Raw genomic sequence first — 14,477 nt, 5'->3', positions numbered from 1 at the left:
AGGAGGACTGGGCTCAGGATAGGCTTTCAGCCCAGAGTCTCAGCAATCCAAACATCAGCTCTGGGTGGTTGACATCAGGGCTCATTTTCGTCTTTCTCCTGTCTCCATAGTCCTAAGCTCTAGATCTATTTGGACGTGTGCTATGGAGCAGAAACCTCCAGATTAAAGGGCCCTAAGCGAGATGACTAATCAACTTTCATTGCATCATGAGTGGGTAATTAAGGGTGGGCTGTCCATGAAGGTTGATTTGGGGTGAGAATGGGGGCAAGGGAGAGGTAAGGCAGAGCTTACCATGGTTCTAGTTCCTTTATAGTTCCAAGACCTGGGGAGAGGCTCACTGGGCTTCCTGGTTCTGTAAAATCTCCTTGAGGACCAGAAATTTGAGGGCACAAATTATGTTTGGGCAGAATCTTTGGAAATCCTCTATGACTTTTCTTGAAGTTTCCCAAAATCACTGTATTGATTATTTCAGACTTATTGGGCCACTAGGATTCTCAAAACGCCATTAGACGCCCTTCCCCTGCCCCTGGGCAAGAGTTTGAAATAATTATAGGTAGCAAATAATAATTGCTTACCAATGATGTGCATGGTGCCATCAGATTCAGACAGTACAAGGGAGCAGCAGGTGTCTGATCACGGACCACTTTAATTCTATGGGGGCTGCATCAGCTTCTGTGAGAACTACCAGAAAAGTGGTATTTGGGGCCACAAGCAGATATGACCATCCTGGTCCCTGGGGCTGATGAGAGGGGCAGGAAGGTGTCATTTGTCTGACAACCTCTCAGATTCTGGGGCCTGATGCTGAAAACATCAGTCAGCTTTGGTGTTGGCAGTTTAGGCAAATCACACCCCAGGGATGATGGGGGGAAACCAGGCCATTTTCCAGGCAGAAGTTTTCTTTCCCAGGCACAGAAACTAAGGCCTGGTGAGTGAGATCCAGTCACAAAGTTTGTTCAATCTCTAGGTCCCTGATTTTAAATTTAGCCTCCTCCTCAAGACTGGCTTCATTCCAAAGTCTTCTAACTGAAAGCCAAACTTCTTTGTTCCCAGGTCAGAAGTGGGGAAGCAGGATTCCCCTCTCCCCGTGATTCCCAACATCCATAATCAGTACATGGAATCTGGTGTCAATGGTAGATCACAATGAGCCCCCTTTGGAACCTTCCCCAAGCCTCTACGCATGATCTGGCGGGGACAAGGACACTGGAATTTCTCGAAGATCAATCTCCTTCCATTACTACCCATTCAGGTTCTGATCTGTCCTGGCTCTTTTCTTCTAAGGCTCTGCTTCTATCAACTCAGGTTACCTTGGGTCTGGAAGGATATTGTTTTTTGGGGTATTTGTTCCAAATCTGTACAGTTCACCCATTTATATTTTAACCTTTCACTGGTCACCCCAAACACACACTTATCTATCCCTGGTCTTCTCCTCGGCCCTGCCTCTCTAGTTGAGGCTTTGATGGGCTGCCTTCCCCCCTTCCAGTCTTTGGCTTGGTGCTTGTGTTCCATCTGGCCTGACTGCTCTCTGGCCCAACCTCTTCTGTAATGAACTTCTGGTGCAGCCTTGGTTCATCTACCTCCCACAGTGGTGAGGGCTCTGATGAACAGTTCTTACTAGGTATTGCTTGGCCCTTTGCATAAGTGCTGCATAATTCTGGGCTTGAATAGCTACCTTTGAAGATGGTGAATAAATAATAATAATATCATTTATGACATGTATACTGTGTATTAGGCTCTGGGCTAAACACTGCTTGATCTCATTTCATCCTCATGACAATTTTATGAGGTAATTACTAGTATGTTCATTGTCTGTGTTATAAAAAATGAAACAGACTAAAAGAAGTTGAGCATCTTGGTCAAGGTCTCCTAGCTTGTCAGTAGTAGAGCCAGGATTCAAACTCAGGCTTGTTTTATTTCAAAATATAAGCTTTTCTTTTTTCTTTTCTTTCTTTTAAGTAGGCTCCACACCTAGTTTGAAGCCCAGTGTAGGGCTTGAACTCATGACCCTGAGATCAAGACATGAACTGAGATCAAGAGTTGGACACTTAACCAACCGGGCCACCCAGGTGCCCCCAAAATACAAGCTGTTGAACACCACATTGTGCTGCCTATCCAGGTTGGAGGACTTGAGTTTCTCAGAACATGACAAGCATCACTGGTTAGTATAGAGACTGTTTTATTTGTTTTTAAAAGATTTTATTTATTTGACAGAAAGAGATCACAAGTAAGCAGAGAGGCAGGCAGAGAGAGAGGGGGAAGCAGGCTTCCCGCCAAGCAGGGAGCCTGATGCGGGGCTCGATCCTAGGACCCTGAGATCATGACCTGAGCTGAAGGCAGAGGCTTAACCCCCTGAGCCACCCAGGCGCCCCTAGAGACAGTTTCATAGGTATTTAAGAAATGTATGTCTGGAAGAAATCTTCCTGACACAATGCAGCAAGTGCTAGATATAAGTGTGATGAGGAAAGATGAACATCCAGACTAAAGTAAAAATAGATACCACGAAGGTCAAAGATGTGATATGGAAAGGTCCTTTGTAGAAAAGGAGGAGGCTGGTAATACGAACACAAAAATACCTATAAGTAGGATTTAGAAATGCTGCTTATGACTTCAGGTGTCTAATCACCAACAAAATAGAAATGATAAAAAAATGGACTTAAAGTATTTACCCAGCCAGGGGTGGACAGCCTCAGAGGTACCAACAAGGGTGAGTAGAGTGGGACACCTGACTTGAATATAGAAGAGGATGTTTTATACAAAAAGGGTCTATGAAGACCAAAACCTCAGGAGTATCAGGGCCTGTTCCAGGCGGGCAACTAGCATATGTCAGATGCAGTCAAGGAGGCAAAGGTAGTATTGAGAGATGAAGCCAAGGTCAACTGATGAACGTCAGTGGTTGCCATCATGACTAGTCTATGAGGCAAAGGTAGGACCAAAGGTGAAGCTGTCATTACTTAAGTTTCAGTCAGAATGTACCAAGTAAAAGGCTACAACTGGCAGACACAAATGAAACAGGGAACCCAGAAGCCTGAGTCAGGAAATGGTCATTCAGTTAACCGTGGTTCTGCAGTTGGTGCCTTGGGAGCATGAGACTGCTTCCTCTCAAGTTGTGGACTGTTCTGAGAGTGTCATGCTAAGCAAAATAAGTCAGTCAGAGAAGGACAAATATGATTCACTCACATGTGGAATTTAAGAAACAAAGCAAATGAGCAAAGGAAAAAAAAGTGAGAGAAAGAGACAAACCAAGAAACAGATTCTTAAGTATAAAGAACAAATCTATGGTTACAAGAAGAGAGGTGGGTGGGGTGGGGTGATGGGGGAAATAGAAGATAGGGATTGAGGGGTGTACTTGTCATGGTGAGCACGGGGTGATGGACGGAATTGTTGAAACACTATATTGTACATTTGAAACCAATATAACCCTATATGTTAACTATTCTAGAATTTAACAAAAAGTGAGGTAAAGAATGCTTTTAAAAAGTGCTGACTTGCATCTGGCAATGGAAGAGACACCTTTTTCAAAATAAAGCCACTTACTGGAAGAAGTACGGTGTAAACCATATGACAACAAGATATTCACCCATAATGGATGTGAATTTTACAAAACTCACATGTAAGAGGTGGTATATTTTGTACATTAGATAAATACTATTTAAGCCCTCACTCACTCTGGTTAACAAGAAATTCTATTTCAGAAATGTTTGGGGGAACTCTACTTCTCCATAAGGTTACATAAAAATTCTGAACAGCATCCTCTGGGTTGGTTTGCCTAGAGGCAGTCTGAGACAGTGATTCTTGTTCAAGTGATTTATTGGGGGAGTCATTTCTGGAGGAAGCCTGAGAGAAGCAGAATGAGACAGGGAGTAAAAAGCTGGCAAGGATGTGATTCTGATTCTCTCAGCTGATTCTGCAAGAAAGCTCTGGAACATGAATTGGATCTCAGAATCAGATCCTTATTGAAGCAAAAGAGCCAGTCTTTCATATCCCCTTGTCAGTTTTTTATTGCCCAGGTCGAATACAGTCTCCCACTTGAGGGAATTGACAGTAAGAGAGGGTAGCTTTGATGGGATGAATATTTGTGTCCCCCAAAATTCATATGTTGAAGCCCTAACTGCCCAAATATGATGCCATTTTGAGATGGGGTAATTAGGTAATTACCTTTGGGAAAGGTAATTAAGGTTGGATTAGGTTGTGAGGGTTTGGACCTCACGATGGGATGAGTGGCTTATATGAATAGGAAGAAATACAAAATAAAGTCCTGGGATACTGTAATGTACATCATGGCAGCTATTGTAAATAATGCCATATTGTATATTTAAAAGTTACTAAGAGAGTAGATCTTAAAAGTTCTCACGACAAGAAAAAATTTGTAACTTACATGTGGTGATGGGTGTTGAAGAAACTTATCATAGCAATAATTTCACAGTATATACATATATCCAACCATTATGTTGTCTACCTAAAGCTATGAAAGGCTTTGCATAGCTTTAGGTATAACATGTCAGTTATATCTCAGTTTTTTAAAAAGGAAGAAAGGAAAAGCACTCTCTCTCCTGTTTCTCTCTCAGTGTGCATGCACTGAGGAAAGGCCATGTGAGGACATGGTGAGAAGTCAGCCATCTGGAAGCCTGGCAGAAAGCTTTACCAGAAACTGAATCTTGCTGGTACCTTGATCTTGGACTTTCTAGCCCCCAGAATTGTGCGAAAATAAATTTCTGTTGTTTCAGCCACCCCGTCTGTGGTATTTTGCTGTGGTAGCCCACGATGACTAATACAGCAGGTGTGAGTTGTTAACCGTCAGTGTAGTTGGGGTGTGGGCACACCAGTAGATTTTCAGCAGTCCATGTCTTGTACCAGTTATCTCCAATTGCTTCTTACATTAAATTGACTCCGTCTAGGTATGGCTGCTCCAGGAACCCGACTGGCCCTGATTTTTGTAAAAACTTTCAAGAGAAGGGTTAATAGAATGAACTTTGGCATTTGGCTCATGAGTTGTAACTGATGCTCATCACCTCCTTCCATTACTACCCATTTTAGATCTCCTTCCCCTTTGGCTTGCCTGGTGAGTTGATGCATACTGTCATTTCTTTCCTCCCCAGCTTTATTGAGATATAACTGACATATAACATCTTGCAAGTTTAGTGTGTACAATGTGATGATTTGACATATATATTTACACTCATTTCTTTTTTTAAATTTTTTTTATTTTTTATAAACATATATTTTTATCCCCAGGGTTACAGGTCTGTGAATCACCAGGTTTACACACTTCACAGCACTCACCAAAGCACATACCCTCCCCAATGTCCATAATCCTACCCCCTTTCTTTTTAAACATATTTTATTTTATTACTTTTTTAGAGAGAGAGAGAATGCATGTGCATATGCACATTACTGGGCAGGGGAGGAGCAGAGAGGAGAAAAAAACCCTCAAGCAGACTCCACCCAATGCAGAGCCCAATATGGGGCTCAATCTCAGGACCCTGAGATCATAACTTGAGCTGAGATCAGCATTTAGCTCCTTAACCAACTGAGCCACCTAGATGCCCCACTCTTATTTCTAGGGAGTAAGGCCTGGTCACCATACTTTTCAGGCTATGGTGGCAATAATTGCACATTTATAACTCAACTGAGCACAAGTGGATCAAAAGATGCCCCCAGTGGATCACATGAATGCCAAAAACATTTCTTTATGCTTTTGTTAGGTAGCAGCAGTTCTAGGTCCTCATAATGATAAGAATTAATTACATCTGACAGATTGTGCAGCTTACCTATATTCTCTGGACTTCCTTTTATTTATATGAGAGAGAGAGAGAGAGAGTACAAGCAGGGGGAGGAGCAGAGTGAGATGGGGAGGGAGAAGCAGACTCCCCTGCTGAGCAGGAGCCTCATGTGGGGCTGGATCCTGAGACTTCAGGATCAGGACCTGAGCTGAAGGCAGACGCTTAACTGACTGAGTCACCCAGGCACCCCAATTTTGTACCACTTCTATTTTATGATATGTTACTGCTGAGCCCACAAGACCTTATAAACTGATGGGTTTGACAGAACCTAGCTCATAATGGGAAGTTCAAGCTACATAGTCATTTGGTACTCTATAGTCAGACACTTGGTTTCTACCAAGTTGGTAACCCCCTGTTCTAGATTTCTAGAGGTTTGTGTCTTGCAACTCTTCCATTGTGGATTACCAGAAGATCCATATGGCATATTCCTTAACCAAAGGCACCTCAGTAACATGCAATCAGCTGGGTCAAATGGCCTGATGTAGTCTGATGTTATTCCAGAGTCCAACACAGCAGAAACAATGAAAGCTATTACTTGGTTAAGCATGCAGTGATCCATTGTCATCTGTTGTAGCCCTTCCAATCTTTGCAAGTGACAGATTGGTGAATTAAATGGAGTTAAGGGGGCACCTGGGTGACTTGGTCATTAAGAGTCTGCCTTTGTCTAAGGTCATGATCCCAGGGTCCTGGGATCGATCTCCACATCAGGCTCTTTGCTCGGCAGGAAGCCTGCTTCTCCCTCTCCCTCTGCTACTCCCCTGCTTGTGTTCCCTCCCTCGCTGTGTCTCTTTCTGTCAGATAAATTTAAAAAGTCTTTTAAAAAATGGAGTTATGATGAGATGACCACCACAACATCATTGAAGTATTTGAGGGTCACACTTGGGGTGCCTGAGTGGCTCAGTTAGTTATAGCATCTGCCTTTGGTTCAGGCCGTGGTCTCAAGGTCCTGGATTGAGCTGCATGGGGGGCTCCTCTGCTCAGCACAGAGTCTGCTTCTCCCTCTCCCTCTGCCCTCCCCCCAATTGTGTTTTTTCTCTCTCTCTTTCTCTCAAATAAATAAATAAATAATCGTAAAAAAGAAGAGAAGTATTTGAGTATCACACCAATTTCTGCCACACATAATAATGTTTTAAAATAGCTTTCTCAAGATATAATTAATGTATATTAAAATGCACATATAGGGGTTCTGGCTGGCTTGTTCGATGGAGTGTGTGGCTCCTGATATTCGGGTTGTGGGTTTGAGCCCCATATTGGGTGTAGAGATTGCTTAAAAATAAAATCTTTAAAAAAAGAAAAAATAAAATAAAAGACACATACAATCTAATGAGTTTTGACACATGCACACACCTGTGAAACTATAGCTGTACCACATTTTATTGCGCTTTGCTTGATTGTGCTATGCAGATCATTTCAATTTTTTACAAACTAAAGGGTGGTTGGTAGCAGCCCTGTGTCAGGCAAGTCTATCAGCACCATTTTTTCTTTAATATTTGATGTATTTATTTGATAGGGAGAGAGCACAAGGGATGGGAGGGATAGAGGAAGAGGGAGAAGCAGACCCTCGCCGAGCAGGGATCCCGCCTCAGGGCTCCTTGTGGGGCTTGATCCCAGGACCCTAGGACCACGATCAGAGCTGAAGGCAGATGCTCAACTGATTGAGCCACCCAAACGCCCCTTTCAGTGCTATTTTCTAACAGTATTTGCTCACTTCAGGTCTCTCTGTCACATTCTGCTAATTCTTACAATATTTCAAACATTTCATTATTATTGTATTGGTTATGGTGATCTGTGATCAATGATTACAATTCACATTAAAGCTTAGATGATAGCTTTTTAAAAGCAATGATGTATTTTTTAAAAAAAGATTTATGTATTTATTTTTGAAAGAGTGTGGGGGAGAGAGTGTGGGAGTGGGAGAGGCAGAGAGATAATCTCAAGCAGACTCCCTGCCGAATGCAGAGCCTGTTGCAGGACTCGATCTCAGGATCTTGAGATCAGGACATGAGCTAAGACCAAGAGTCCATGGCTTAACAGACTGTACCACCCAGGCGCCCCTTAGCAATAAAGTATTTTTTAAAAAGATTTTATTATTTTATTTATTTGTTTGAGAGAGAGAGGGAGGGAGTGGGGCGGGAGGGCAGTAATGAGCAGAGGGAGAAGGTCAAGGAGACTCCATCCTGAGCCCTGAGCCAGGTATTGGACTCTATTCCACAACCCCGGTATCATGACCTGAGCCAAAACCAAGAGTCAGATGCTTAACCAACTGAGCCACTGAGGCGCTCCAGCAACGAAGTATTTTTAAATTAAAGCATGTACATTGGGATGGCTCAGTTGGTTAATCATCTGCCTTCAGCTCAGGTCATGATCCTGTGTTCCTGGGATTGAGTCCCATGTGGGGCTCCTTGCTCAGCAGGGAGCCTGCTTCTCCCACTGCCTGCTGCTCCCCGTACCCCCTGCTGCTCCTCCTGCTTGTGCTCTCTCGCTCTCTGAAAAATAAATAAATAAAATCTTTCAAGAAGTGTGTACATCGATTTTAGACACGATGGTATTGCTCCTTTAATAGACTATAGTATAGCATAAACATAACTTTCATGTGCACTGGGAAACCAAACAATTCATTTGGCTTGCTTTATTGTGATTTTCGCTTTACTACAGTGGTCTAGAACCGAACTCTCAATATCTCTGCTGTATGTCTACATAACCACAATCAAGATAATTAACATGTCCGTAACCCTCTAAAACCTCCTCATGCCCATTGCACACTTTCATCTTGTCCCTCGCCACCCTCTCCATCTAAGGCAACCACATATAGCTTTTCTATCATTACAAATCACTTTTTGTTTCTAGAATTTTATATAAATGAAATCATACAATGTGTATTCATTTTGTCTGGTTTTTTTCCCACTCAGCATTATTTTTTTGAGGTTTTTCTATGTTGTTGTATGTAACAACAGTTCTTTTTAAAGCTGTTATGAACATTCATGTGCAAGTCTTTGTGTGTATTTAAATTTAAAATGGGTGGGGTGCCTGGCTAGCTCAGTTGGTAGAGTATGTGTCCCTTAGTCTCTGGGTTGTAAGTTTGAGCCCCATGATGGGTGTAGAGATTACTTGAAAATAAAATATTTTTTAAAGATTTATTTATTTTGACAGAGAGAGAGAGTGAATGAATATTGGTATGTACAAAGGAAAAAAATCTGGAAGGATACAGATATCTGGTGGGTAGTTACCTCTGGTGGGAAGAGGAGAGGTATTTATATTTCTTCTGCATGATTTGTGGTTAGGGTACAACTGTGTACTTTTTGCAATTAATGTACAAACACACACAAAGAGAAAGGGAGGTGGGAGAGAGACTCAAGAGACTTCCCCCCACCGTGGAGTTTAAGAAAAGAATCTTTCTAGGATGATGGATGCGTCTGTGTTCTTAGTGGTGTGGTTGACTTAATGACCTCACTTGCCCCTGGCATCCATCCTATGATAGATGGGCTGCCCCTAACTCTTCAGGCTCTATATTCCTTCACAGGCACAGAGCTGTTAGAAACATTCTGAAGGGAGTGAGGACTACAGATTTCTGCAGGAGCAAATGAATTGCAGAGTTGTGTTGGAAATAGAATTGCAACTGTTTTGCCATTTCTCAGGAAGCTAGTAAGGCTGGCATGAAGACCAAATTGTGAATGTCAGGAACTAATCATGGAATATTTCAGATTTTCCCAGAATGGCTGCAAGATATAAAGAGATGGCCAAGTGTGTTCCTATTTATAAGAAATGAGTAATACATGAGCATTGTAGAACATTCAAACAATACAGATGTGTATAAAGTAAGTGAGAGTCCTCCCTTCCAAGTCGCTGTTACCAGAAGTAACTGCATATAATTTGAAATTAGGACATCTGTAAAGATGTTATAATGTCTTCATGCTTAGATCTTTAACGCAACCATGTTTTATTTTTGTGAAGCATGTAACGAGGGCTCCCGTCAAGTTTATTTTTCTGTAATCTGGCTTTCAAGGGAGTTTCTGGATTTATTTTACCGAGCGAAGGGAAACAACCATTTAGGAACGTCCGCCCGCCTTTTTGGCACCCACACGTGCTCGGCACTTTATTTGCAGTGTGTGATTTTACCCCCACGCGAGTTTTGAACTCAACTCGTAAGTAAAGAAACCGGGCGTTATCTGAGACAAGCAGCCCGCAGAGCGGATTTACAAGAAAGCCGACAGACCGAAAAGCGAGCGTTAAGAATCCTGACGCCCAAAGCCTCGCCCCCTTTTCCAACCTCTCGCGACAATTGTGCGTCATCCGAAAGCGCCGGTGGCCCGGGCGGTCGCGCGGCCTGTGTCGCACGAAATCTTCGCTCGGCCGTGCTGTCTCACCGGGGAGGCCGAGAAGCCGGAGAGTCCCACACTGTCCTCTCGGCTTCCCGACGCTATGGAGTACCTCATCGGCATCCAGGGCCCCGATTATGTCCTTGTCGCCTCTGACCAGGTGGCCGCCAGCAGTATTGTCCAGATGAAGGACGGTGAGAGGAAGCAGGGGAGGTCCGGCGGGGCCTGGGTGTAAGGGGAGTCGGAGGGAGTTCGGGATGGGGGGTGGGGTGGGGGAGTTCGGTGAGCACCAGGGAGGTCTAGGAACCCCGCGTGTCTTGCTCTGTCCTTGCATGTTTTATAGAAGGAGGAGACGGGCAGACTAGCTTAGGGCCTTGGCATTCGCTCCTCCTAGGTCTCCGAGGTAGTGCCCTGCTCCGGCCTTCGCTAAATGCTTGCTGGGCGCAAGGTGCTTGTGGGAATTCAGTTTTTAAGTGTTTAAGCGCCTGCCGGGCACCAAGCTCCCTAGATCCCCGAATCTTTTAAGGGTTTCTGTTGTCCCTGCTAATGAGGTAAATTTGCTGGCGGTGTAAGATGGGATCCTGGGGAGACTGGGACTGTGGGACTAGAAACTTGGCATTTCCCTTCCGTTACCTGTATCTTCCCCTTTCTCAGCTCTTATCCTCCTTTTCCAGTTTTCCGGGGCACTGGCTGCCGAGTTTTCCTTGTATGTAGGTAGTTAGTGGAATTCGCAGACTGGAGTCTTATGACTTACTTTCTTTGTGACTTTGTACAAGTTTTTTCACGGTGGCCAGATTGGCTCATCTATTAAGTCAGGTTATTAATACCAACCTCACAAGCTTGTTGTGAGTATGGAGTGAAACAGTTTAGTGCAAATGTTTTAATGCAGTGACAAATAGTAGTAATGATACTAAGGACTTAAGCAGATGCTATTTGAAGTGATTTACATTATTTCATTTAACCTTTTAAGATCACTATCATATTGCCATTTTACAGATGTTAGTTCTGAGGCCTAGGGTTAAGAAACTTGCCTAAGACCACAGGAGGCAGAACCCAGGTTCAGACCTATGCAATTTGACTCAGATCCTTTGCCCAGAACTGCTATACTGTACTGTCTCCCCATAGTCAGTACTTAATAATTTTTTTTAAGATTTTTGATCTGTGGAATCTAAGAGTGTGTTTTTGTGATTGATCACAGACATGCTCCTGTTGAAAAAGTATTGTGCTTTGGCTCAGATGACTTTATGTTTATTTGACAGATATTGTGTTTTGACACCTGTTGTTGCCCACTGCCAGTGCTAGATTCTCAAGGGATGCAAGAAGAATAAGATGTGGCCTGTATCTGAAAGGAAGTTACAGTTTAATAATGGACTCAGATATGTGTACAAATAATTACAGTACAAGCTTGAAAATTATGCTACGTATGGAAAAAAAACTTCTCGGGTAATGTAGAGGAAGAAGAGATTCTTTCTAGTTGTAGAGATTAGGGAAGGCTTTGAGAAGGCAGGTATAGTTCATCTTTGGTTTAAGGAAAGGAAAACTAAATCTGGAATTTTCTGAAGTATGTGTCTATCACTGCTTTTATAAGCAACAGGCATCTGATTGTCAGGCTGTCATCACTTGGGGAGATGGAAAGAACCCTGAGGGACTCTGCTTGAGTTCTGTTCTTTCATTCTTCTTTTTTTAATTTATTTTTATTTTTTTATTTGAGATACAGCGAGTGAGTGTAGGAGCAGGGGAGCAGAGGGAGAGGGAGAAGCATGCCCCCTGCTAAGCAGGGAGCCCGATATGGGGCTCGCTCCCAGCACCCTGGGATCATGACCTGAGCAGAAAGCAGACACAGCCATCTGAGCCACCTAGGTGCCCCTAGAAGTTTTATTTGTAAATCGTGCTTTCCAAAGCAGTCAGTTTGTTTTGAGGGCAAATCTGTCCATTATTTTGAATACTAAGACCTTTGATATACAGGTGATTTTAGGATGAAGTAGTGTCTGGGTAGAACAATAACCAAGTCAGTACCTTTACAGATATTCTGTATAACCAACACAGGGCTATAAGACATTAAGAAAACAAGGAAATAACTACTGTAAGATGATTTTGTATGATGAAAGAACTATCACTAGTCAGTATTAGTTTTTAAAATAATGATTTCAGGAGAAAAGCCTCAGGGTATTCAGAGAAAAGAAAGATCACTGTTGTATGGAAGAAAGATGAATTTGAGTTAATTCTTGAAAAATGGGTTGGAAATAATTGCACTCAAATCTAATTTTCCCTGTAGTCTTTTCTGGTATAAAGTGTTTTATGATAGGAACTTTGAAATTCTGTGAGGACTTTTCCACCTTTCATTTCATGAAGGAACTTAGGTAGGGTAAGCAGAATGCTGAAAATGGATAACCTTTTGGGATTTATTTTCTCCAAGTATAAAATAAGAATGATAATTCCAATAATTTTTTTTTTTTGGTTTGTCAGTTTTGTAAGATATTTTGATATAGAGAAGATATTTCCCAGAGATTGCTTGCTTATGAAAGTGCCCCACATCTTCAGTTTGATTATATGCTACAATTCATGTCTCTTGTCTCTTGGTCTGTACAGAATTGCTTTTACATTTCTCAGAGTAAGGCACCTGGGTGGCTCAGCGAATTAAGCATCTACCCTCAGCTCAGGTCATGATCCTGGGGTCCTGGGATTGAGTCCCACGTCAGGCTCCCTATTTAGCAGGGAGTCTGCTTCTCCCACCCTCTGCCCCTCCTCATGCTTGTACTCTCTCTCTCTGTTGCTCTCAACTAAATAAAAGTAATGTCATTGAAAATTATAAATTACTCAGAGCACTTAAACCCACACAGAATGCTTTTTTTTTTTTCTGAATTCATAGAGCATGCGTAATCTGAGTTACACTGACTAATATTGAATATGTGATACTGTTCATGTACAGTTTTCCCTCTGTACCAGGTAGGATAAGTGATAGTAGAACCATTTTATACACTTGGAAATTAGAGCCCAAGTTCAGAGTGCTGAGTCCAGATTATAATATAGGTCTAAAGGGGCATCTGGATCAGTTATTAGAGCATGCAACTCTTGATCTTGGGGTTGTGAGTTCAAGCCTCACCTTCGTTGCAGAGCCTACTTTAAAAAAATAAAAATAACTAACGTCTGATGGGTTCTAGTATAGTTGGCCTTTCACAATATTGTATGGTGATGTTCAATTTGTTTTCCGTTTGTTTCATCTGTGTGGATTTTTAAAGTTCTTTGTCAAGGATCAGAAATTCCCTAGTGTTATGCAGGCTGTTTCCTCAGAGAGCCATTAGCATTTATAACACCTCCCTTTTACTACTCACTGGACACACAATAAATGTTTAAAACACACTTTTGGCCTTGTATTGAATTCATTACAAAATTGAACAGTTTACTGCCTAGAATTTTAGCATTTTTTCTTTTTTTTTTTTTTATCTCTGTTGGCAAAGAAAAAAAAAAAACCACAATAAAACACACTGTCCATCACTGTGAGGTAGCAGTTTTCTCCCTACAAGTTTTATGACCTAACAGAACCTTCTCATTTATAAAACCCAGACAACAAAACTTAATGGTCTTATCTCAGAAGCCGAATCCGTACATGCTTTTCTTCAGGTAGTAGCATTTTTTCTTAATGTGACATTAATTCTTTATAAACAAGCTTTTTCTTTCCAAAATAAAAACAACTTTTTTGGGGGCGCCTGGGTGGCTCAATTGGTTAAGTGTCTGCCTTTGGCTCAGGATGTGATCTCAGGGTCCTGGGATCAAGCCCCGAGTTGGGCTCTTTGCTCAGCGGGGAGTTTGCTTCTCCCTCTTCCTCTCCGTCTGTGCTTTTCCTCTCTCTCAAATCAATAAAATCTTAAAAAAAAAAAAAACAACCCAGATTTTTTTCTCATTATGAAAATAATAGGGACACCTGGGTGGCTCAGTTGATTAGGCAGCTGCCTTCGGCTCAGGCCATGATCCCAGGGTCCTGGGATTGAGCCCCATGTTGGGCTCCCTGCTCAGCGGAGAGCCTGCTTCTCCCTCTCGCTCTGCCTGTTCTGCCTACTTGTGCTCTTCTCTCTATCTGTCATATAAATAAATAAAATCCTTAAAAAAAAAAAAAGAATGCAAGCTTATTAAGTAATATGTTCTTACAAAAATGATACAGGGCATTTTAGGAAAGCTAATAAAAAGAAAGAAATGAAAATCACCCATACTCTTGCCACTGGCAAGAACTTGGATGCCAGTGGCATCTAATATTTTTCTGGTCCTTTTTTCTTTGCATAGATAATATATCCATAAGTGAATTTTTTAAAAAGATTTTATTTTTATGAGGGTTATTTTATAATCTTTTGGGATGTGGGGGCAGAAGGAGAAGCAGACTCCCTGCTGA

At 42.2% G+C, this 14,477-nt stretch overlaps 1 protein-coding gene across 1 annotated transcript in view; it reads left to right on the top strand.

Annotated features, from left to right (window-relative positions):
• The first annotated feature begins 10,055 nt into the window (after positions 1-10,055).
• Positions 10,056-14,477, top strand: part of PSMB2 (proteasome 20S subunit beta 2) — a 31,942-nt gene continuing 27,520 nt past the window's right edge. Inside the window, exon 1 of the mRNA XM_082686933.1 lies at positions 10,056-10,287. Within this exon, the coding sequence (XP_082543059.1) occupies positions 10,197-10,287 (91 nt within the window). The 5' untranslated portion in view covers positions 10,056-10,196. The remainder of the gene's footprint in view (positions 10,288-14,477) is intronic.

Source organism: Mustela nivalis, assembly GCF_964662115.1.
Source record: "Mustela nivalis genome assembly, chromosome: 10".
Lineage (NCBI taxonomy): Eukaryota > Metazoa > Chordata > Mammalia > Carnivora > Mustelidae > Mustela > Mustela nivalis.
Note: the sequence above shows the minus strand (reverse complement) of the source record. Positions and strands in the feature narration are given on the sequence as shown.